This window comes from Wolffia australiana, chromosome 10 (assembly GCF_029677425.1).
Source record: "Wolffia australiana isolate 7733 chromosome 10, ASM2967742v1".
Lineage (NCBI taxonomy): Eukaryota > Viridiplantae > Streptophyta > Magnoliopsida > Alismatales > Araceae > Wolffia > Wolffia australiana.
The window spans coordinates 16,158,115-16,183,224 of NC_135844.1; the positions used below are offsets into that span (position 1 = coordinate 16,158,115).

The 25,110-nt window shown below is 43.9% G+C and overlaps 3 protein-coding genes across 5 annotated transcripts; 2 read left to right on the top strand and 1 right to left on the bottom strand.

Moving 5' to 3' along the window:
- The first annotated feature begins 7,644 nt into the window (after window positions 1–7,644).
- LOC144708330 (uncharacterized) lies at window positions 7,645–10,996 on the top strand. Of its 3 annotated transcripts, none has more exons than XM_078581577.1 (4): window positions 7,645–7,951; window positions 8,976–9,127; window positions 9,221–9,490; window positions 10,326–10,996. In XM_078581577.1, the coding sequence occupies exons 1-4, from the start codon at window positions 7,660–7,662 to the stop codon at window positions 10,896–10,898; spliced, it is 1,287 nt and encodes a 428-aa protein (XP_078437703.1). In that variant the 5' UTR covers window positions 7,645–7,659; the 3' UTR covers window positions 10,899–10,996. The 3 variants fall into 3 exon arrangements, with proteins under 3 accessions (XP_078437703.1, XP_078437704.1, XP_078437705.1); XM_078581578.1 differs by having other exon boundaries at window positions 10,332–10,996; XM_078581579.1 differs by having other exon boundaries at window positions 7,817–7,951; window positions 8,980–9,127.
- A 44-nt stretch (window positions 10,997–11,040) lies between these two features.
- On the top strand, window positions 11,041–13,251 carry KPL (kokopelli). The gene is made up of 2 exons (XM_078581580.1): window positions 11,041–11,176; window positions 11,251–13,251. Exons 1-2 carry the CDS (start codon window positions 11,045–11,047, stop codon window positions 12,268–12,270), a joined length of 1,152 nt encoding a protein of 383 aa, XP_078437706.1. The 5' UTR covers window positions 11,041–11,044; the 3' UTR covers window positions 12,271–13,251.
- Window positions 13,252–22,126: 8,875 nt separating this feature from the next.
- On the bottom strand, window positions 22,127–24,406 carry LOC144708310 (Tetratricopeptide repeat (TPR)-like superfamily protein). The gene has a single exon (XM_078581553.1). It carries the CDS (start codon window positions 24,404–24,406, stop codon window positions 22,127–22,129), a length of 2,280 nt encoding a protein of 759 aa, XP_078437679.1.
- Window positions 24,407–25,110: the final 704 nt, after the last annotated feature.

The window sequence follows — 25,110 nt, forward strand, 5'->3', positions numbered from 1 at the left end:
TTTTGCCCTTGTTTGAAAGCGTCACCTAGCTCTATTTGTGTATTAATTAATGGTCTGAAAACTAAATTATAAATTCGTTTTGACCGGGAGTGCAGTCCCTGTGAGCATTTTTCTGACGATTTTGCCCTTGTGTGAAAACGTCATCTAGCTCTGTTTGTGTATTAATTAATGGTCTGAAAACTAAATTATAAATTCGTTTTGACCGGGAGTGCAGTCCCTGTGAGCATTTTTCTGACGATTTTGCCCTTGTGTGAAAACGTCATCTAGCTCTGTTTGTGTATTAATTAATGGTCTGAAAACTAAATTATAAATTCGTTTTGACCGGGAGTGCAGTCCCTGGGAGCATTTTTCTGACGATTTTGCCCTTGTGTAAAAACGTCATCTAGCTCTGTTTGTGTATTAATAAATGGTCTGAAAACTAAATTATAAATTCGTTTTGACCGGGAGTGTACTCGTGGTGAGCATTTTTTCTGACGATTTTGCCCTTGTGTGAAAACGTCACTAATTCTATTTGTGTATTTATTAATGGTGGGAGTGTACTCGTGGTGAGCAATTTTTTCTGACGATTTTGCCCTTGTTTAAAAGCGTCATCTAGTTCTATTTATGTATTAATTAATGGTCTGAAAACCATTTATAAATTCGTTTTGACTAGGAATGTACTCGTCTCACCCTTGTATTAATATAAATATCAAACCGTTTATATTTATTCTTGTGTAAAAGCATTTTTTCTGACGACTTTGTCCTTGTGTATTTATTAATGGTCTGAAATCCATTTGTAAATTCGTTTCGACCTGGAATGGAGTCGGTGCGATCACTTTTTCTGACGATTTTGCCCTTGTTTAAAAGCATCACCTAGCTCTACTTGTGTATTTATTAATGGTCTGAAAACCATTTTTAAATTCGTTTTGACCGGGATTAGAGTCGGTGCGAGCACTTTTTCTGACGATTTTGCCCCTGTATTAATGTTGGCACCTTGGTTGTCAGTCACTGGTTGTATAGTTGATTAAATTTATTGTATTCCTAGTTATGCCATTTTACATTATATTTATAATATTATATTGGTAAATTTATCAATTGTGTGACAACGAACTTGTATAGACCGGGACTGCAGTTGGTGTGAGAATATTTTCTGACGATTTTGCCCTTCTAGTAATAATGGTATTTATTGTATTCCTGGTAATGATAATTTTGCCCTTTTGCATTATTATTTATTATGTTATATTATTAAATATATGAATGTGCAAAAACCAACTTGTATTGACCAGAACTGCAGTCGATGTGAGAATGATTTCTGACGATTTTGCACTTGTAGTAATGATTTTTCTATTTTATTGTGTTGAACCTTGATTGTCGGTGTTGTATAGTTAATTAAATTGATTGTATTCTTGCTTAGGCCTTTTTACATTGTACTCACAATATTATATTTGTAAATTTATAAATTGTGCAAAAACCAACTTGTATTGACCAGGACTGCAGTGGGTGTGATCACATTTTCTGACGATTTGGTCCTTGTAGTAATGATGCTATTTTTTTATTTTATTACGTTGCACCTTGATAGTCCGTGTTGTACAGTTAATTAAATTTATTGAATTCCTAGTTATGCCATCTTACATTATTATTTATAATATTATATTTGTAAATTTATATATTGTGCAAAAACCAACTTGTATTGACTAGGATGCAGTCGGTGTTAGAATATTTACTGAAAATTTTGCCCTTGTACTAGTTATGGTACGATTTCTGTTTTATTGCATTGTGCTGTGTTTGTCGGTGACCATTTGATTAAATCTATTGTATTCCTATTTCGGCCATTTTATGTTATATTTATACATTAATAAATGGTGCGAAGGCCAACTTGTAGCACTAGGAGTGTAGTATGTGTGAGAATATTTTCTGACCATTTTTCCCTTGTGATAACTAATGATGGTACCATTTTTATTTTATTGATTTGTTCCGTGTGTGTGTGTCAGTGACCAGTTGCAAAGTTAATTAAATTTATTGTGTTCCTTCTCATGCCATTTATATTCTATTTATACTATTGTATTTGTAAATGTATAAATGATGCAAAAACCAACTTGGGTTGACCAGGACCTTTGGAGACATTTATTTTCGGATTACATGCCCTTGTGGTGATGATAGTGAGATTTCTGTTTTATTGTGTTGCATTATGTTTGTCGGTGAACAGTTATATTGTTAATTAAATTTATTGTATTCCTACTTCGGCCATTTTACATTATATTTATAACACTGAATTGGATATCAGAATAACTTATATACTAGAATGATATCTGATTCTGTCATCCAATCCCACGCATGAAGACAGCTCCTGATCTCGAGATGTGAATGATGATATATGAGGCTGTTACCAAAGCAATCGATATATGTTATCCACATTTTGGTAAAAGGCAAATATTGGATTTCCAGATATTGATACCTAATTCAGTATGTGTCATGATATCATCATGGGATATCAGTATTCCAGCAGATGAACAATGATTGTCAGTGATTGTGATTTACCAAATATTTTAAGTATTATTTGATGTGATTGATGGCAATTATTTGAGCATTAAAGTGCCTTTAGCATTCAGATTATTAGTATATCCTAGAAGGTTTGGGCGTCATCTGGGAAGGATTGGTAGACTGAACGCAATGAAGGCTTCAGAGTCTGTGTCACAAGGAGGACAAGCAGCATCACTTTGTATAAGACTATGTGGGTGAATGAGGGGTTTACCCAAGTTCTATTTTCTGATACCATAATCAAATTGTCATCCAGGATATCAGTTATTCCGGCTAGGGTGCGCTCACATACAAACTCGGGTATAGCTTTCACAACTCATGACTAGATATCCTAGGGGCAGAAAATGAATTATCTAAGTTGTATAAAAGTCACATTGCCTACCATATCATCTCTCTCTATTAAGGAGCATTGTATCTCTCTCAGTTACCAAAATTAGGATTAGTAAACATTTATAGTACATAATTCATCCCCCATTAGGTCATACATTGACCAAATGTACCAACAATACTGAATATATGCCTAAGCATATGTATATCGATGTTTATTTAGAAGAAAGTAGTAATTTTTAAAATAAGAGGAAATGGTAATATTTTGGCGATATTTATGACATAATCAGACAGGTATGTGTAATTCACATCTAAAAATAATGTAGGGGTATGCATTATGTCATAAATTTTAAACAACATCCTGGCGGATATCAATAGTGAATCTTGGTATTTTCGCAACTAACACCCAATATCATCATCAAGTATCTAGATATGGTCCAGGTGAGTGACTAGCCAGAAACTGAGTTTAGAAATATTTTTTAACACCTTAAGTATATAAACAAATATTTATAATTTGCCTTACGAGCATAGAACAAGCAAGGGTCAAATCCACAGGGAGCAAGTATTGAATATGCAAATTTTACCTTCATTTTATATTATTTTGATTTAATATTTATTTTAATAATTAAATTTAGTTTGATGAAGCAAACTAATGAAAATTAATTATAGGAATTTTATAAAGTATTGGTCATATTAATCTAATTCATTCTAGATTTATGAAATATTTTCGGTGATTTTATAGAAATTTATTGTTGAAATTACTAGTTAATTATAATATAATACCTTAGCCGGTGCTTAGGAAGTGTGGGGTGACAGTTGATGGCAAAAGCGTGAGTGAGGTGGAGCAGATGAATGAATTGCCTCCTCTGAATGAGATGGAGATGGTGGTGGTTACATGCCGATGAGCGGTGGAGTGGGGGCTACTGATGACGAATTTACTGTTGTGAATGGAGATAGAGATGGAGGGGGATATGCACCAATGAGAGGTAGCGTTGGAGGTCGTGTGTGTAATAGAAGAAACCATGGCTATCGATGATGATAATCTAGGAAAAAGGATGAAGATGTGAGTTAGAAAAAGACAAAGGCCACACTAACCTAATTGACACACGCCCAACGGACCCAAGTGGTATTTTTTTCTTCATGTTTCTTGATCTGAACCCCACTCCTCCAATCCTTCATTATCGGAGTACAATAACAGATCCAAACGAGATTTTAAATGAGCCAATCACAGAGATAATCATAATTCCATTGATTTTTGTAGCTGATTACCAGTCTAGCACGCAATTCTATAATTTGAAAAGGTAAAAAATTATTTTAAAATTTTAAATAATTTCAAAATTAAATTTACTATGTTTTAAAACTTTTTATTGATAAAATTTAACCAAAAAAATGCCATAAAACTACTTTTAAATCTAGAAAAATCAGAATATCATTATAAAAATTTATAGAGCCCTGGAAAATCTCAATTAAATCAGAATATCATTATAAAAATTAATAAAGCCCTTGAAAGTCTCAATCAAATCTAAATTTATATTTTCTTACTCATAAAAATATTTTCTGTATGAAATTAATGTCAGATAAATTATATTAAATACCATTAAATAGATAAAATTTTGAACATTCAAATATTTTAACAAATCATGGATTTATGATAATTTGAATAAAAATAAATTCATAGAATACATTACCAGGAAAATTAGCATGTTTTAGGAGTATCTAATTTCTCTTTTCTAATAACCAGTTCAGTCTCCTTCTCGATACACTATTTATGATTGATACTTGAGTGGGGCTGACAATGAGTTAGGTGACATGTATTATTACGCAAGGGAAGTTTTTTTTTTTTGATTTTATCTGCGTAATAGATAACAATATTAATTTACGCTTATCATATTGCTCATACATAGGGTTGTGGGATTGATGACAAAATGTCATATATTCCATTGGAGTTTGTCATCTAGCATCGTTCAGACCAAGTAATAGAACACAGAACATAATGAATTTAGTCTTCAATCATTTTTAATAGACAACCGGTGATGGAAGATGATGAAAAATGACTGATGATAATTTAAATGACGAAAGGGTGGATAATTTGTTTAACAAAATAAAAAATGAGAGAAAAACCGTAGAAGGGATTGAGGTCCATGTTGCAAGGGGATTAGGACAGTTATGGATGGGAAAGGCAGTTGTCGTGAACATGGACAAGAATTCGCGATGAGAGGGGTGAGGATCATCATGGAACCCTAGCCCCTCTCTCTTTCACAGGGACAATTTCATAAATCCCTCAAACTCTAAAACTAATAAAAAAAGACACCAAAAATAAACCCAAAAAAACACAAAGGACTACATTTTTTACTCAATTCTTTTTCACTTGGCTCTCCTTTCTTACGATGGACACCCCTCCCCTCTTATAGGGAGAACATGGGCCTTCCCCCTTAGAAAAAGGGAAGAAGGCCCAAATGTTTAAAAGAGGGGCCCAATTTAGGGGAAAAAAATACATATACACGCCGGGCGTGCGAAAAATGTCTAAGCTACGCCTTTAAGGCTGGATGGTCCCCCATCATATGGCCCAAAGGGAGAAGTTAATCGAGCATGATGAGAATGAATCTGAGCCAATCATTGCATTAACAACATTTAACCACAAAACCCCCAAACGAGGCATGGTAGCGATGACAAAGATGAGGAGAGAGAAATATATACATATTAAATTGACAGTTGAGAATCATCCAACTTCCAGGGTTAATATTAGACAATCCAAAACTCTGAGTCAGGTGAAATTTAATGGGAAGCTTCTTCTTTATATCATCTATCTATCTATCCATATGGTTAGATCTATAAATTGAGCTCTTGATATATGCAAAAAAAACATCTCTAAGCTCACTTCCTCCTAGAGAGGAATATTGAAAGAAAGTGAAGTTTTGAAGGTCCATCAAGAGTGTTATTGGCATCTTGAGTGCTTGTCGAGGATCAACAGAGAAGTGGGAAGGCTGATCTGCATCAGGAAGACACCTTGGTCCACCTGGAACTTAAGGATCTAAGGTTAGTCTCTTGCCTTACAATTGTCATTCTTCAACACATTCATTTAGGTAGATCATCCATCAACATCCATCATCCATCCCTATCTATCATCATCTACCATACATCTCATGTGCCATCTATGTCGTCAAGATCTTGTCACTTGTCCCTCTCCATTTATCTAAGAAACCAAAACCACTATCTTCCTCCATTTCATTCATCAATCTACTCCTACTTCCACCACCTTCATAACTGCATCTCATAACATCTTCTTTATCCCATCTCGCTTTCACACCCGCCTATCTTTTATTAAATCCTAAATCAAATACTCATTATTAGTTCTCATTTTGTCTTGTCATCACTCCACAACCTCGTTCACCCTAATATCTAATTTTGACTCACTTTGATCACGACCCACCACTCGTGCAACACTCATCTCATTCTTCTGAAATAAGAGTTATCCCAGTCTTTGATCAATACCTTCATCCTACCACTACCTCTTACATTATATTTATCCCTTCTCGTCATCTCATATGGAGATGATGAGCTATTTGCCATATGGAGACGACCCTTGCTCATCACTATCTGAATCAAATTATTCATGAGTAAATGATTAAAAATTTTATTGATTAAACTCAAATCCGCAACAATGTAATTTTACCCCTAATTTTGAGTTTCTCAATGATTCAGCCAAAAAATGAAATGTGATGGACTAACGCATGACTGAAATGCGATGTTTGTTTAGTCTTATCCAATCTGTCCAAAATCATCATCCGTCATTCATCCAATGAGCCTACTCATTCAGGGCCGGTATTTAGGGAAGGGTGTGTGGTGCAGTATTAATACTCACATCACTCATGTAGATTTTTTATCGCACCAAACCCCATGTGCGATGCTGGGTGCAAATTTGTGCAAGATTTCACATTGCACACCACACAAATTACACAAATGTAATACAAATTTATACAATGATCACATATAGAGTGGAAGAGAAGAATGAATGAGAGAGACGAGAGAGCGAGAGAGAGAGAGAGAGAGAGGAGCAATGGAGAGAGAGAGGGAGAGAGGGAGCAAGCAACAAAGGGAGAGGGAGCGAAGAGTGAGCGAATGAGAGAAAAGAGTGATAGAGAGTGTGATAGAGAGTGAGGAGAGAAGAGCTAGAATGACGAATGATCGATCAAGAGGGAAGGGAGAGAAGAGTAAGTGAGAGAGAGAAGAGCTAGTGAGTGGAGAATGATGGAGAAACAGAGGGAGAGAAGAGAGAGTGAGATAGACAGAGAGAAGAGCAAGGCAGCGGGTGAGTGAGAGAATCGTGATCAAGAGAGAGGGTGAGAAGAGAGAGATAGATGGATAGAGAGACAGAGAGATAGATAGATAGTAGATATATAGATAGAGAGAGAGATAGAGATAAAGAGAGCGAGATTGAGAGAGAGATATAGATTGAGATAAAGAGAGAGATATAGAGAGATAGATAGATAGATATATATATATCGCGATACCCTTCCTGAATTTCAAGCCCAGGATGGGGTTCGGGGCTAATATTTGGCTAATAGGGGGCATCTCTTGCCTGCCACGGAATCTGTGGGGCCCACAGAAAACAAATTTGTGTTGACCTGGACTCTCGCACGTGCGAAAAAATCTTACCAGCTGCCAAGTCAGATTTTTCGAGGGGACGCGTACGGTCCACGCGCAGGCGGTGTGGACTTCCCCCCAGTCTCTGGCGGGGACGTGGGTACACCGCTTCCGTCAGATGCTAAATCTACGGTGAATAGGCATCTTCTAGATGCGGGAACGTTAGATGAGATGAAGACCGAGTCGAACGATCCGGGTCGGGGTCGGGCGATTCCGGTCGGGGTAGGTGAACGAACAATTGACCGGCCCGGCCGGTCAACGGTTCTTCATAAGAGAGCCGGGAATAAACCGGGGAGAGAAGAGGCGGAGAGGCATTCAGACTTTAGCGATCTCCTCGTGCGATCCACGCGTTTCGTGGTCTTCGTTGCAGCCAGTCAGGGAGCTCCGATCGATTGTTGTGGAGCAGGCAGCCGAAGAATCGCAGAAGAGCTTCGGTTTTTGTTTTGCGATATCCGTCTCGAAGGTTTGTTCATCTTTCCCTAATCGATCCGCCTTGGTGATGTTCTTTTACCCGTAGTTTGAGGATGTTCGCCCTATTTGCGCGTAGATTTTGGGAATTTTGGGGATCTTGATGGGTTATTCGTGTTCATGGACTTTTGCCCTTTTTTGTCGAGGATTAGTGGATTATGGTGGGTTTCTGGGTAATGCGGATTCACCGGAGGCGCAGAATTTTACTGCTGATTTGTAGTTTAGATGATCATTGAATCGCGCATCGGCTTGCAATTTGTACTGATTATGGAAATTTAGGGCTGAACTGTTACGGGCGATCTGTAATTCTTGTTCGCAGACTGGGCTGCAAGAAATCTCTCTTGATTCCTCTTATTTTGCGCTTATACAAAATAATAGAACGCCTTGCTCAACCTCTGCTCAGGGCCATCCCAAGATTCTCGAGCTTTGGGTTCTTCGCCCTCAAACGCGTACTCACTTGGTCGTTAATCATCGTTAAATCTCAGCGAGAAATGGGAAACCTCTCCCTTCTTAACCCAGTTATCAAAATCGGGAATTTCCATTTTTGTGCTAATCTTATTCCAGAAATACCTAAATTTTCTTTTGGAAGACATGTTGTTTCTTTTCTATTTTCCTTGATGGTTGAACTACCTAAACATCATGAATCGTTCTTTAGATTTTCTTGAGCTCCGAAAAACGACGTAATGATTGTCACATTCACATTATTTCAAAAACTGGTGGTACATCATTGTCGATGTCTCCTAGGTATGCAAAATCGTTCGTTTGAATAAGTTGACCACTTTCTAATTGAACGATCATGATTCTTCCCGAAGACCGAAATTCTTGATAAATACGAAAAAACTCTTACCATTTTGTTCATAATGATACCGGTTGAGTTTTATTGACTTTTTATACCATTCCGTTGTTGGCTTTGTTCACCGAAATTCTTATGGTAAATTCGTCACAATTTGTAAAATCTATTAATTTTTCTTTTTTTTTTTCATGCTTGATTCATAGTCACTAATCTTGACTTTCTTTAGACAGGATGGAGTTTTTTGGCAGTTTTCTCGGCGATTCATTGTCGCATCCAGACATTCAACGATGCCCCTTCCTTCGTAATATCAACGAGCCCACAAACTTTTCTTTTTCCTCATTTCCTCTCAACCTCGCTGCGGCGGAGGCAGTGGCTCCGGTGAGTTTTATCCTGGCTCCTTTGTTGTTTCCCCTTGATGCTGAATTTTTGAGAGATTGAAGTTTTGAGATATTCTGCTTTGTTGTGCTGCAGGCAAGGGTTGGGGCCAAAGGTCCAATCTTTGAAGATGGGCCCAATTTCGAGATGGCCTTCCGACTCTTCCACGGCCGAGACGGCGTCGTCCCTCTTCAAGAAAGGGACTTCAAGCCAGACACAACTCCTCTGCAGTTCAACCCCTTGGCTGCCAAAGCTGCCTCCATCAGTCTCAACGCCTTCGGCCCGGGTGGCCCTTTCAGCTTCGATGCTTTCTCTGACAAGTGGAAGCAGCAGAAGAAGCCCAAGCCCAAGAACCAGAATTCCCAGGTACAATTATGCACAATCAAAATAATCGTGATGACAATTATGCAAGATCCTTAATGCCAATATCAGCATCTCCATCATAAAAGTTTTCATGACAAATATGCACAATCCAGGCTGCCACTATCAGCATCGCCATCATAATAAATATCATGACATTTATGCTCCATCATGACAACGATGCATGATCCTGATTGCCATTATCAGCACATCCATCATGACATCCAGGAGAAAACTATGCACGATCCTGAGCATCGTCATGATCGCCATCATACTAATTATCAAGATAACTATGCAACATCCCGGTTGCCATCATAATGATCACCATGATAAATATCATTATTTCTTCAAAAATAAATATCATCATTATCACAATCTTGATCACCATTTTCAGCATTTCAATCATCATCAAATTCATAATCATCATCATGATTGTAAACAGCATGTTGTCGTCGTCGTCCTCTTCTTCTTGATATTGACCCTGGGTGGGTTTCTAGGGGCAGGGAAGGAAGAAATAGGGATCTCATGATCCTGATTGCCATTATCGGCACATCCATCATGACATTCAGGAGAAAACTATGCACGATCCTGAGCATCGTCATGATCACCATCATAGTAATTATCAAGATAACTATGCAACATCCCGGTTGCCATCATAATAATCATCATGATAATGATGATATTTGATTTCTTCAAAAAAAATCAAATATCATCATAATCACAATCTTGATCACCATATTCAGCATTCCCATCATCATCACATTCATAATCATCATCATGACTGTAAACAGCATGTCGTCGTCGTCGTCGTCTTGATATTGACCCTGGGTGGGTTTTCTAGGGGCAGGGAGGGAAGAAAGAGGGATCTCATACAGCAGAGGGGAAGGAGTGGCTGGAGACGGGCCAGTGCCCGCTGGCGAAGTCGTACAGGGCAGTGAGCGGAGTACTGCCTCTGGTGGCGAAGGCGCTGCAGCCACCTCCGGGGGTGGTACTGCGGTGCCCGAAGGCGATAGTGGCGGCGCGCGCCGCCTTGGCTCGAACAGCCCTGGTCAAGACCCTTCGCCCCCAGCCGCTGCCAGCCAAGATGCTAGCCATTGCGCTGCTCGGCATGGCCGCCAACGTCCCGCTCGGCGTCTGGCGCGAGCACACCCGCAAGTTCTCCCCCCAGTGGTTCGCCGCCGTCCACGCCGCCGTGCCGTTCATCGCCATGCTACGCAAGTCCGTGGTCATGCCCAAGACCGCCATGGCCCTCACAATTGCCGCCTCCATCCTCGGCCAGGCCATCGGCTCCCGCGCCGAGCGCCTCCGCCTCAAGTCCCTCGTCGCCATCGACGCCCCGCCCGCCGCCCCCTGCGCCACGAGCACTGCCTGGCTGCCTCCTACGTCCTCAGGCTCAACTCCCCTCTGCGTCTGAACTCTAACTGTACCGGCCAAAAGAATTAAAATTTCCCTTTATGTCCCTGTTATCGGAGCGGAATTCCCAATAAATAGACTCCATTATCTCTTTATTCATTCGCTCCCCAACTTCCCCTCTAAACTGCCAGCCATCAAAGAGTCATCATGCAAGGGAAGAACCAGAGCGGGGGAAATGGAGGCGGAGACGTGGACTCTTGGTCGGATCTGCAGGCTCTGAGCAAGCTGTATGGCCTCCTCCGCGGCGAGGCGAACGGCGCATCCGACGGCGGAGATGAAGTGAGTTTTCTTCAATCTCCCCTCTCGCTCGCCATCTCACCGTCCGATCTTGATCTTGATCTACTCCGCGGCAGACGTTGGACGAGACCGCGAGATCGCTGCTACGGAGATTGCTCGAAGAAGCCACGCAGCAGGCTATGCGCTCTACGGCGATGACGAATTCCGCGTCCGCTTCCGTTTCCGTTCTATCGCCGTGGCGGATTCCGGCGAGAGAGCCGAGGCGGCTCGCCGCTTCGACTTGGTCCCCGCCGGTCGGAGGCTGCAGGACGACCGCGCCACCGCCGCGCCGGCCCGAGCCCGCGCCGGTTCGGCGAGTCGGTCCGAGTCCGGCGACGGTTCGGAGAACCCCGCCGGCAACCGTCAACCGTCCGCCGAAGAAGGAAGCGCCAACTCCCCGTTCGAACCGTGCTAAAACCCCGGCCCGGTGGAACACGCCCGAACCGGTGAGGATCCGGAATATCCGACCCGTTATGGACCAGCGTTCGAGTAGATGCTCATCGCACGTGCGGCGGAGTAGCTCGTCCTCGGCGACTGACCGGCGGAGCGCGCCGGCGGCACGTGGAAGGCCGTCGTCGTCGAAGACGATGACGAAGACGGAGACAAGGAAGAAGGGCGAGAAGAAGGGACGGATGACGAGGATAAAAGAAGGTCTGGGGATGGTCTTCTTTCACCATCATCATCACCATCATCACCATCATGATCAGGGCTCGTCCTCGGTTTCGGAGCGCGGCGGCGGAGGGCGGCGGCGCCGCCACCGGTCGTTCGGGGAGCTTCTGGGGGGGCTGCCGCACCGTTCGTCGGGGAAGCGGGCGGCGACGGCGGCGGTGGCGCCGCCGCGGAAGGGGGGTGAGGTGGGGGGTTTGTGGCGGCAGCTGGTGAGGAGGAGGCGGAGGAGAGAGGAGAAGGGGAGGGGGGGAAGGGGGGAGGAGAAGAAGGTGCATTGGTGGAGGAAGCTGTGCCGGCGGCGGGCGCGGGGGTTGACGCTGGCTGCTGCTGCGCGGAGGAAGCCTCGCCGTCTCCGAATTGGGGTCGGTCAGAGGAAGAAGGAACCCGCCGACGGGGCCGCTCCCCGGCGGGCAAGGACCCAGCGATAAGCCCAGAGACTCTCTCTCTCTCTCTCTCTCTCTCTCTCTCTCTCTCTCTCTCTCTCTCTCTCTCTCTCTCTCTCTCTCTCTCTCTCTCTCTCTCTCTGGCTCTCTCTTTCTCTCTATCTCTGGCTCTCTCTCATTCTCTTTCTCTCCCTCTCTCTGTCTCTCTCATTCTTTCTCTCTCTCTGGCTCTCTCTCATTCTCTTTCTGTCTCTCTCTGGCTCTCTCATTCTCTCTCTCTGGCTCTCTCTGGCTCTCTCATTCTCTCTCTTTGGCTCTCTCTCATTCTCTTTCTCTCTCTTTCTGTCTATCTCTATCTCTCTCATTCTCTCTCTGGCTCTCTCTCTTTCTCTCTCTCTCATTCTCTTTCTCTCTCTTTCTGTCTCTCTCTATCACTCTCTGGCTCTCTCTCATTCTCTTTCTCTCTCTTTCTGTCTCTCTCTATCTCTCTCATTCTCTCTCTGGCTCTCTCTCATTCTCTTTCTCTCTCTCTTGCTCTCTCTTTCTCTCTCTGTGTGTGTCTCTCTCTATCTTTCCTTCTGTCTCTTTCTCTCTCTCTCTCTCTTTCTCTCTCTCTCTCTCTCTCTCTGATTCTCTCCGTCTCTCTCCCTTTCTCTCTTTCTCCCTCTCTCTCTCTCTGATTCTCTCTCTGTCTCCCTCTCTCTCTCTCTCTCTCTCTCTGATTCTCTCTGTCTCCCTCTCTCTCTCTCTCTGATTCTCTCTGTCTCCCTTTCTCTCTCTGATTCTCTCTCTGTCTCTCTCCCTTTCTATCTGTCTCCCTCTCTCTCTGGGCATTGGGCGTTGGCACTAGCACCAGCCTTAGGGAAGCACCCAGTGCTAGAGCCATATGGTTACCCCTTTGGGGATCCTTGCATATCCCCCTTTGGGCTTCTTGCTGAAGGTTCACAAATCTATGTGATAGATACTTGTCTTGTAAATATTCTACATTATAGGTATTGGATACATGCTATTGAAAAATAGGATAAATTTGAGCAAAAGCAAGGTGGAGCTGAGGTGGGGAATGGCACATGATCTGTTGCAACCTCTAGAAAAACAATGACCCTCAAGCTTTCGTCTAGAGATTTCATTCCGTTAGAAGACTGCTATTATGTTCATAGAATATTAGTTAACATTATTTTTATTTCTTTCTTGGAAAGACTTAGGTACATCGTGACAATCATGAAAGGATATTGTTATATTTATTTGAAAAATAAATAGTATGTATATAGCTTACTTATGGGACCCCAACTTGGAATAGAAGATTACTTACGTCACACAAAGATGTCTCCTCTGGTTTTTTTAATTCTGAATCATATGCAACCTGTGAATATTGAAATATGGGTAAGTTACCCAAATTGCCATTCTCAGGGAATGGAGAATGACCAATGGCCTTTTTAGAACTGATAGATTCTGATGCGTGTAGTTGATTGATCCAAACTAGGGGTTCAAAGTTGATGATGAGAATATCACTAACTAGGTCATTTGTACGGTCAGTATGGACGTAATCAACAAATTTGTTACCTTACTAGTGGTAATTAGTAAGGGTCGATCCCACAAGGAGCTAGGTAGCACATTAGGATAAATCTCAATCTGTATTTTATGTTCCAGAATTTTATAAGTCTCTTTGATAAAGTTTTTATTTGTTAAGAGGATTTATTTTCAGAGAAAAGAGGTGCATATTATTTTTACTAGGTATGGAAAAATTTCAGTTAAGAGCCTAGACAGAGAATGATTTTTGAGAATTTTTGGGATTTTTTTATCATCTCCAGAGAGAGATAAAACATTTCAAAGTTAATAAGATTGTAAAGGACTTATCCGGTTCAAAGTTGTTGAACCGGATGAGAGAGAATTGTCGTAATTGTTACCAAACTGAGTCAACTCAGTTTGTGTATGATTCCTGACAATTGGGTGAGGAGAGAGAGGCACGCACAGGCCTTGGGCGCTCTGCCGCTGAGTGCGCAGGAAGAAGTGCTCAAAATGCATGCTGGGCTTCGGCGCTCCGCCGCTGCTTGCTCCGTTGGAGGTGCTCCCACGTGTTGTGGACCAAAACAACTATATATGGAGTTCCAGAAGTCGTTTTGACATGTGTGAGTAGGCGTTGGAAAGCTTAGGACATTGGCTATCTGATGGAGCATGCCAGCTTACTTCATCAGGGACGTCATCGAAGCCGCCATCATCGTCGTCAACATCCCACCAGTTCGTGTCCCGCTCGACCGACACATCAAGACGACGGTGAAGACGTCCGGGTTTAACACCCCAGGTGAAAAGCACAACCGCACCATCGATCGTTCTGAATTTTTCACTGGCTCATGCTCATTTTAGTCATTTTACCATGCTCATTCAGCTCCGTGTTTATCGTGTTTGTGTTTTCATAGTCGTCGTGTTCGTGTCCGTCATGTGTCATGTCATGTTCCCGTGTTTTCACGCTCGTGTCTACAAACACGTGTAAAATTATTTAGTTTTGTATGTATAAACCCCCCCCCCCTTAGTAAGGGCATTAGTGCCCTTACTAAGGGCTCCCCTGCCCTTAGTAAGGGCCATCATGTCCCTATATAAGGGGCAGGATGGAGCCCTAGCCCCCTCAGACCATATTATCTAAGTTTGAAGTTTCTCGTCCAGAGTTTGGTCTCACCAAGAGGAAGGAGGAGGGAGAGGAAGAGGAAGGAGAAGTAGAAAAGGAGGAAGGAGGGTATACGCCGCAAGGCCATGTCAGACCACCACCAAGGCACTTTCGATGGCCAAACCACCGCGACGTGCAATCTTGACGCGAGCATGCCGACATTCTGAGGGGAGTCCAGCCTTATCGTGTGATAACGAGTAGGAGTCGCCCACTCGCCCAGTCAGCACCATTTGAGCCCTCGTCGCTCCATCGAGCACCGTCGTTGCACCATCGCTAGTGCACGACACCACCTCGTCGGGTCAACACAGTGCTGACGTGCTCGCGATGACGCCCTCGTGCCGTGTCAACTCGATGCTGATGTGAACACGTCGACGACTGCCACAACCGGGTCAATACGCTGCTGACATGCATGCAATGAAGCTCGCCCGCTCGGTCAGCACGTCACGTATGTATGTGCGAAAATGACTGTCGACCTGGTCAAGACGTTCCCGTCTCACTTGCACCGATTGCCTTTCTCTTAAAGCCCGGCACCGTCCATAGTGTCCCTCAAGACGTCACACGACTGCCGTGAGTGTGTGGTTGTGAGTCGAACAATGTGGACTGCCCGAGTGCGGGTTTTGTGATCGATTGCGCTGACGGTTGCTGACCCCGTACATCGCGTGGAGCCGTCCGACTGTTGCTCCTGCAATCCGCCTATGCCACGCCTGCATGTGCCCGGTATTTGCTTTGTCGTCCGCCGCTGGACGTCCGCGACGCTTTCGGTGCCGGCTGTGCCTACGCTGTCGTGACCAAAGAGTTTCTGCCAGCCCGTGACTGCTCGGCCCTACGTCGCGCCGCCAGTCGCGCCTGCACGTGTGCTGCACGTGTGTCTCTCACAGTTGCCACTGCCACCAGACGCGCCCATGGCCCACGCAGCGACGCTGCCACTTTGATGCACTATTGCTGCCGCGTTGTCCGTTGTTGCGCCCGTAGTGCTGAGCTGTGCTTCCCTTCCCTCGACCTCACCTCGAACCTCCGACATCACGCTCCTGCGCCATGACTCCGTCACCAGTCGAGCCAAGCCGTGCCCATCAATGGCATGCCTCCACCTACCTGCCCGCACCGGCCCATGTACTGACGAAGACACAGATGACGAACGTCGTCACTGACGATGTACGCCGTTCCCCTTGCTCATCAGTTATATTATGTCTTCCAGTATATTTTCGGCTTCACTCCACCATGCTCGGGTTAGTTTAGGTGAGAGATTATATCGTGAAAACTACGTCTCGAGTGATTCCCCAGATACGGGTCGAGCCTGTCCATTATGTGCGAGCGCTAATGGAACTTTTCCGTTCGGCGTCGTAGTCACCATCGTCGCTCCGATGAGGGTCATAAGGTCACCGTCACCGTCACCGTCACCGTTCGCCCACCCCATAGCTAAGGGCTCAAAAAACCCCCACGAGTCAGGGCCTGCACGTACATCCGCCTAGGATCTATTGCATCACCTAGTTTCATTTCCCTTAGGGAATTATCCGTCGGATGATGTCACTGAGGACGTTTGACAACACATCTTGGTATTAGAGCATCGTCTCGATACCCTCGGGATGACGTCACTAACGTTGTCCTGCATCACTATCTGCCTAAATTATAGCCAAGAAGCTTAGGAAAAGACTGAGAGGAGGCAGAATGAGGAGGAGAGATGAACCTTTTTGTCACACCCAATGGGCCCAAGGTGATCTCTTCAGCTCCCTACCCGCTGGCTTCAAGATCCATAATGCTCCCAGAAGACTCCTTGCACCTTTAGGATGAAGGTGGACCCAAGAACAAGCTCAACTGATGGAGAAAAGGGAACAAAACAATACTCAATTCTTGGATACCCTCAAGGAGAGTGAGGGGCCCATTTATATGGTTACATGTGTTTTTTAATCATTCCTGGTGGTTGGATCAGGGATGAACGTCCAGGATTGAGTTCTTGAGGCCCTAATCCATGTGATCATGTCCCAACCAATCAGAGTCTTTCCCTCTAGGTCGAATTTGGAGGGAAAAGACCAAGTTGGTTGGAGTTAGTTACAAATCATCCCTAGCCCTTGGATTTGAGCTTGAATGGATGGATGGATGGGTTCCAACTCATGAATCCTGGACTGGATCTTGACCCTGAGATCTCCTCCAAACAAGACCTATCAGGATGGAGTCCTCCTCAGGTGTCTTGACCATCCTCAAGCCCTCCAAAGACCTTCTAGAAGGTTTTCTTCAAGCTCCTTCACGTCATGCCGATTAGTTGAGTCAGCTCCACTGATTAGCATGTATTTTTTTCTTCATAGCTCCTTTTGATCTGAAAATTTTCCTCAAGCCTCAAGACTCATGTCTTGACCTCCTCATAAAATTTTGTAATTTTATGACCACCAGAAGTCAACCTTTGACCTGAAAAGTCAACATACTAGGGAAATTATTAGATCCACGTCCCACTTGACTCATTGAGTCTAGTGGGGTTTAGAAATATTCCTGGAAGCCTCTAAAAAGAAATCCCAAACTATGTAACTAGTCAAAAATATGTCAGAGCATTGATGGAAACCTCAAGTGAGTAAGAAAATTTTATCTTTTTAATCATTAGAAAAAGTTGAAGGCCTGAACTGATTATTGTGTAAAAAGAGAGTTTTGGTAGTGTTGAACTAAATTTCAGGATATTTAAGATGAATAATGCATGTAAATGACTACCCTTATTTGACTTATCAGTATTCCAGTGCCTATCCAAGCGTGCTAGTACATATGATTTATCTAGATTTAGGACTTTAAAGAGATTAAAATGAATTAGATAAAAAATCTAGAAAAAGTATCCAAGTTCCTCGATCAGATCAAGGATGAGAATAATTAAATGATTAACCTATAAGGGAATTTTTGTAAAATATCTTAAAATGTGTTGTGATGAATATTCAAAGTAATGCATGTCTTAATCCGGGCGGTGATCAAGCACAATATATCCTCTATCAACTAGTTGGCTGGTTATAAGCGAAGACTAAATGGTGTCGTAAGTTATACTAAAAGGCTATTAAGTTTGACCATACAGTGAACAAGACAAATCACTAATTGATGACTTGAATTTTCTATGACATGAACATGAACTTTACCGTTCAAATATTTTGTGTGGATTTGACCCCGTTGATTCTTCCATATGATGATGATATATGATTAATTATTGTGGTCGATAAAGGTTATTAGACCACTAGAGTCGTTAACTAGAGGTTCACACACAAATGGCATCTGGATGTCATGAGATATAATTAAAGTTAGAGGTTTTATGAAAAATACCCACTTAGTATAAATAGGTAAAAGCCCTTAATGAAATTTATGCAGGCCATAATTGTTCAGGGTTCTTCCCCTTATTCTCCTTTCTCCCCTTAGTTCATGTCCATTCCCAATGCAATTGGGGCTGTGTCGCAACAACATAGCACTATCTAGAGGCTAAAGGGTGAAGGAGGATATTTGACATGCCAAGTATCACATCGATACGGCGGGAGGCTGTGCACATAGCTCGACGTCTCACTGAAGGATCCAAGAAATCAAAGACGCAATCCGTGCCCAAGTGATTTGACCATTAGTTTTGTTGATGCCATTTTGATTTATTTTTTAAAGTCTTTATAATGCAAGTAGTCCTTTTGTTTCATCCAAATCAAGGCCCTTGATAAGCCTAAAATTAGTGCATAATATATGTCGTTGTTTGAGCTTTTAGACTTATGCAATGAAATTTGTAATAGCCCTTAAGCACTAAATATTATGTATAGAACAAGCAAGGGGTCAAACCACAGGGAGGAACTATGCAAGAATTTTTATCCTAATCCAATTGAATTAATTCAAGAGTGAATTAATTTTTGCATTTAATGGGCCTTAATTATGTTTAATTTTGTTTTGTAATTAATCAAAATTAACAAAAAGCTTAATCGTGATCTTAATATTTTTGGTCAAGATACTCTAGATAGGATAATTCTGATTCTTGAATCAGATTAATTCGTATTATCAAGATTTAAATCAATCTGATTTATCAACACAATTTTTTATGAATTAAAATTGGGAATTTATAAGCAAGAAAGGGATTTTGAAATTGGGCTTGAGGATGTACGAATTTTTGGATGAAATTTTGGATTTAGTTATTTTAGATGTTGATTGAGTTTTCCAACAATGAATTTTTATATCTAGAGAGAGAAAATAGGCGAGCTAACCCAGAGAGAGAAAGGAGAAGGAATTGGGGGGAAAATGAGTTATGGATGAAATTCGTCTCTAATCTAGGGATCTAAGATGAAATTGAGACGAAAATCAATGTAGAATTAAGAATTTAAAGCTAGATCTTGAATCAAATTCAAATTGCAATGCTAATCACCATTAAAATCATTTTCAAGGGCATGTACATTTCGCCCATGCCTTGGCATTTTGAAATCGTTCAAGAAGAAGTTCCAATAGTGAAGAAGAAACTTAAAACTTTGATGCTTGAACCAAGATCTGTCGACTTGAGAAGCAACACATATGTCCTTCCTAGCCAAATTCTTGGGGGAGAGCTTCCTTGGTATTTTTCCCCTTCTTCTCGAACCTGATTTATAATCCAACCATATGGATCGTAGAGGGTGAAAGGACAAACCTACCCTCAAAATTTGGGCAAAATTGGAAGGCTAGATCTCAAGATATCGCCATTTTACTCGCGATTAATCTTAGCCATCAGATATTTTTATCTCTCTTCCACGCAGCTAAAAAATGGAGTTTTCTGATTCGCCAACGCTTATTTCTTGTTTTCTCCACCCTCGTATCACGCGTTGCCACATCTTCATGTGCGTAAAATAATGAAATCATTACCATTTAATGGGAAGGCGAGATTTTACCTTTTTAGCGGTTGAGAGAGCACCACGTCGACACGTCAGGTTTTGTTTTAATAAAAAAATACAGAAAGGTAAACTTACTGCTTTATTGAATGCACGTGGAGTATCGAGTTGCTGCGTGCATTTATTACTTAATGTTATCGATTCTCTGAGTTACACAAAATTCCAAAAGCACAAAAGACAACTTTACCTTTTCTCCTCGTTGTCAGCGCTAGGTATAAAAAACGAGAAAATGATTTGCTCATTATGGCATTGCGTATTGCGATGCCATAATGAACCAATAAAGTTCTCATTGAACGCATCCAATAATTCACCCGAATTTTTGGGCGAATGACGTGGATGCCACAAAATTCATTAAAAAATCATTTTTAAAATACTAAATAAATCGTAAAACATATTCTTTTACTTCTAAAATTATTTCTTGGCTATGTAATGGTCAGAAAATTATAAAAAAATATGAAAAATTCCAGAAAAATTGTTAAAACCCTTAACAACATTTAGCCAAGTATTTTATGCCCTGAAAAAAATAATTCTTCAATGCACTGAGGTTAAATGTCATGTAAAAAATACTAAAAAATTAAAAATAATCATAAAACTATGGTGCAAGTCATTTATGTCCATTTAAGTATGATAACATGCAAATATGGCTAGTAACACATATATGTAATGTAATATGCATCAAGTTAACATTATAATTTGCAAGTTATCAGCTCTAGAACCCAACACACATTGTCTTATCTCATTAGCCCGCGAATGTGTTCATTAAAAGTCTCACAAATGTTCTCTTATATTGCGATGTGAACCAAGGTGGGCATGTTTGACTTGTATGCTACAGCTCGATGGGGTGTGTTAGCGTAGGCCCACTATGACCATTTGGCCCATTGTGGACTTGCTCAAACATCCCTGTTGTTCCTCCACTATATTCACTACCTCCACTACCTCCACTACCTCCACCGTCTTATCTCACTCCCTCTCTTCCCCTCCTTTCTACTCAAAATCAGTTGGGAAGAGTTCTCCTTCCCCATCTATTCAAAAGACACATTAGTTTCATATTCTTCTCTATCTCCCCAAATGTCTTAAACCTCTTTTAGGCACATGGAAAATTCCTACTCCACTTCCTGTCCTTTGTGAATTGTAGAAAATAACAATGGGATCCACCGATTACCTTCCACTCATCACCAATGTCTTCTATTTTGCATTATTCATGCTTCCTATTCACAAGCATTTATTATTCTAAATTCCTTAGATTAAAACAAACAGCGCTTTGATATTGCGTTGTGGCTTCAACCCTAACTCCTAAACCTAGAATGTTTCTGCTACTTATCTGCTAATCGTAAATCTCAGCACTGCTTATGCTTCTGCATTTACTTCCTATATCCATCTACCACCATCTTGGATCTATAAGTAGACATCATATTCCCAAAAAAAGGGTACCCTTGAATTTTCTTCCTAATTATGATTAGTGGAGTGATTTACTTATTCAAAGTCTTATTTGGGTCCCTTTTTACATTTCAAGAGCGAATGATTGGAGGAATGCCATTTGGATGAAGACTTGAAAAGAGAGAGCACCACTCAGCCCATTAGACATGTGGCAATGAGGTTAATGCAATCTGTCTTCTGTGACTCATATGTTCATCATTTTTCCTAGGTCATTGTCACACATGTTTTCATCATCACACACGCCACCTCCAATACGCTACTCGTCAGCCTGTATCCACCTCCATTTCCCCGCCAACGGCAATGGTAAAACTATCATACTTGGCCCCCTCCGCCACTTGCCAGGGCGTATCTCCAACATTTCTGCTACGAGCTGCAACAACAAAATTCCATTCCTCTCAATCGATACGTCCAAATTATTGTCGCCCAAAACAATTAACCCATTTTTCAAGGTAATTTAATTGGATTTAATTATTATTTGTCATTAGAAATTGTCATTCAAATTCTTAATTTTATTTTATACATTCTGAATAAATTAGGTAGATTAGGACTACTAATTTCTAATCATTTTAGAATTATTTAGAATTAATTTTCTCTAATCTGATTTTATTAATTTAAATTTAATAAAATATATATATAGAAAACCAAAAATAGTAATTAAACCTAAAATCACTTATTTTATAGATGATCCTTATGGATTCGATCCTTACTCTCTCTGTGTTCACAAGGAAATTTTAAATATTGTTGTTAAATTAGAAGCCTTAAAAAATAACTATAACCCTAATTTCTAGTTTATTAATGTTAAATCAGTGTCCTTTGAGAGATGGAAAAGGGGGCAATCATGCCTTTTCTTCTGCATGGTACTTGCTCATTTCAGGGTGCCTGACCAAGAAGAGCCGAATGAAACTTCTCTTCTACTCAGTCACGCAGTCAAGCATACCTCAATGACCTGTTTTCCCCTTCTCTAAACAAAATAATCTTCATTAGTGTTATCCTGCTGTCTGCTCATCTCCTTTCTGAGGATGCTGAGGAGATGGTAAATGCTCATTGTCTCTGGATGAGTCCTATCCTCTACAAGAAACACTCTCACCTCCCCACCCACCTCTATCCAGCTCTTCCCAGGGGACCTCACCACCTCAGCCTGCCTCATCGCCCTTCTCACCCCAGCCACCTCTTCCCACCTCCCCTCAGTTGCATACACATCACACAGCATTGCCATTGCAGCTGAATTGCCCGGCTCCAGCTCCAGCACCTTCCCCGCCGCCCTCTCCGCCGCTCCCCGCTCCCCTCTCCGCCGCCGCCACGCCGCCAGCACTGTCTTCCACCCCACTGCATCTGCCTCCAAAGGCGTCTTCTGCAACACCTCCTCTGCTTCCTTCACCCAACCTGCCCGGGCCAGCAGATCCACCATGCAAGAGTAATGCTCTCTCCCTGGCTCCACCCCATGGACCACCTTCATGGCCTCAAACACCCGCCACCCTTCCTCCACCAGCCCGGCCCGGCTGCACCCAGCCAGCACACCCAGGAAGGTGACTCCGGTCGGGGCCGCGCCATGACGGACCATATCCTTGAACAACTCAAGCGCTTCCCGGCCGCAGCCGCTCTGCGCATGGCCAAGGACGAGGCTGGTCCAGGCGGCTGAGCCACGGAGGGGGAGCCGCCGGGCCTCGGCGGCGCTCCCGCACTTGCAGTAGGCATCCACGAGGCGGCTGCTGAGCTCTTCGTCTTCCTCCAGGCCAGACTTCATGGCCCAGCCATGGACCCGGCGGGTCGTGGCCAGGTACCCGAGGGCCGAGGCTGCAGCCAGAGCGAGCCCAAGGGTGATCCTGTCCGGCCGGTGGCCTGCCGCCGCCAGCCGGCTCAACACACAGAGCGCCTCCTCCATCTGCTTCCTTTCTACACAGGCAGACATGGCCGTGTTCCAGCTGACCAGGTCCAGGTCCTTCATCTCACCAAAGAGGCGGGAAACGGGTGCATGGCCCATGCAACACCTGCAGTACATGGCGAGGAGAGCGTTGCTGACAGGGAGGTTGGATAGGAGCCCGAGCTTGAGGGCCTGGCCATGGAGGAGCTGCCCTTGGGAAGGCCTTGGCCCGACGTTGCAGAGCAGGCAGAGGAGGGTGAGGTCGTCAGGGCGGCACCCAGAGGCCAACATCTCCTTGAAGAGCTCCATGGCGGCGTCGAATTCCCCGGCATAGGCCTGGGCGCCGATGGCGGCGTTCCAGGCCGCCGTGTCGGGGCGGCGGACGCACCGGAAGGCCTTCATGGCTGCGCCGAGGTCGCCGCACTTGGCGTACATGGCGGCGGCGGCAGCGCCGGCGCAGGCGTCGCCGGAGAGCGCGAGCTTGACGCAGAGCCCGTGGAGCTCCTCACCATGGCGGAGCGCCGCCAGAGCTCCGCAAGCCGTGAAGGCGCTCCCGAAGAGGAATTCATTGGGGGGGGGAGCGTCTTCCTGGGAGAGCATGCTTCTGAAGGTCTCTAAGGATTGGACATGGCGGCCCTGCTGGGAGAACCCGGCCACCATGGTCCCCCAGGTGACCAGGTCCTTGCGTTGGGCGCCGGAGAAGATAGCCGCGGCGGCAGGGACTTGCCCGGAGGAGCAGTACATGGAGATGAGCGCGCTGGGCACGGCGGCGGCGCACTTGGCGGCGACGGCGTGGAGCTGGCCGCCGAGGGCGGCGTCGCCAGCGGCGGCGGCGGCGCGGAGGGCGGCCTCGACGGCGAACTCGTCGAGGAGGAATCCGCGGCGGAGGATCTCCGGGAAGAGCGCCGCCGCCTCGCGGTGGCGGCCGTTGCGGGAGAGCCCGGCGAGGAGCGAAGTCCAGGAGACGAGGTTTCGAGTAGGCATTTCGTCGAACAGGGCGCGGGCCTCGTCCGGGGCTCCGCACTTGCCGAGCATGGTCAGGAGGTGGTTGTGGAGGATGAGGTCCGGGGCGGTCCCGGACCGAGCCAGGTGGCGGCGGAGGTCGAGCCCGTCGGTTAGGGAGCCGGTCGCGGCGCAGGCCATGGCGAGCCGCGCGTAGGTGCTGCGGAAGAGGGGCGGCGCCGCCGGCGAGCGGCGGCGGGCTCGGTGGAAGGCGCGGAGGGCTTCTTCGTGGAGCCCGCGTTTGCAGAGGCCGCTGAGGTGGTCGTTTAGCTCTTGCTGGTTTGGATGGGCTGGCGGCGCCGCCGCGGCGGCGGCGGTCGATGCCGCTCGCCGGCGGCGGCCGCCGGCGAGGCCGGCCTTCCCCAGCTTGGAGATCATCCCCCTACTATCGTCATCCGTTTTTAGGCTTAAATGAGAGACTGATGACGATGAAGATGACGGGTTCCGGACACCGGATGACGACATTAGATGAGGGTTATTAATAAATATTAGGGTTCTGCATCCGTCATTTGTCACGTCTCACGTCACGGTGACGGCACTATGACAGATGATGTGACGAATGATGGAAAAGCCTTCGTAGTCAAGACTAGGGAACGACACTCTTCATCGGTGACGTCACACGTCATCGTGACGGAAACGTGACGGAAACGTGACGGTGGCGGTGACGGAATTCAGCGGCAGTGACGGTGACAGTGATGTGTGATGAGTTTTATGTGACAGTGACGGGATGCCACGTGTGACGTGACGAAATGTACGTCACGGATGACGACTTTATTTAATACATTTTAATAATGAATTTAGTGACTGAAAATTATGAATATAATGAAATTAATAAATTATATACTGATTGAAAAATTGAGGAATTAGTGTCTTTTGTTTTAATATATTGAGATCATCAAATTATTGACGTAAAATTGTGAATGTAATTAATTGGTTTATTCCATTTGGGACCTAAAGTCCAACGAGAAAATAAATTTGAATCATTCAGAATCAGATGATTGATTTCAAAGTAGAGTGGGATGAATATCTCTGGAAAAAGCAGATAATCGATTGATTCTCCTTTTTTTCCATTAGTCTAAACA

Bases quoted from the DNA above. Each gene is read 5' to 3' on its own strand.
- LOC144708330 (XM_078581577.1), top strand. From the start codon at position 7,660: ATGAAGACCGAGTCGAACGATCCGGGTCGGGGTCGGGCGATTCCGGTC. The intron at 7,952-8,975 runs GTTTGTTCATCT...GACTTTCTTTAG, and splicing joins TTGCGATATCCGTCTCGAAG to ACAGGATGGAGTTTTTTGGC. The intron at 9,491-10,325 runs GTACAATTATGC...TGGGTTTTCTAG, and splicing joins CCAAGAACCAGAATTCCCAG to GGGCAGGGAGGGAAGAAAGA.
- KPL (XM_078581580.1), top strand. From the start codon at position 11,045: ATGCAAGGGAAGAACCAGAGCGGGGGAAATGGAGGCGGAGACGTGGAC. The intron at 11,177-11,250 runs GTGAGTTTTCTT...ACTCCGCGGCAG, and splicing joins CATCCGACGGCGGAGATGAA to ACGTTGGACGAGACCGCGAG.
- LOC144708310 (XM_078581553.1), bottom strand. From the start codon at position 24,406: ATGATCTCCAAGCTGGGGAAGGCCGGCCTCGCCGGCGGCCGCCGCCGG.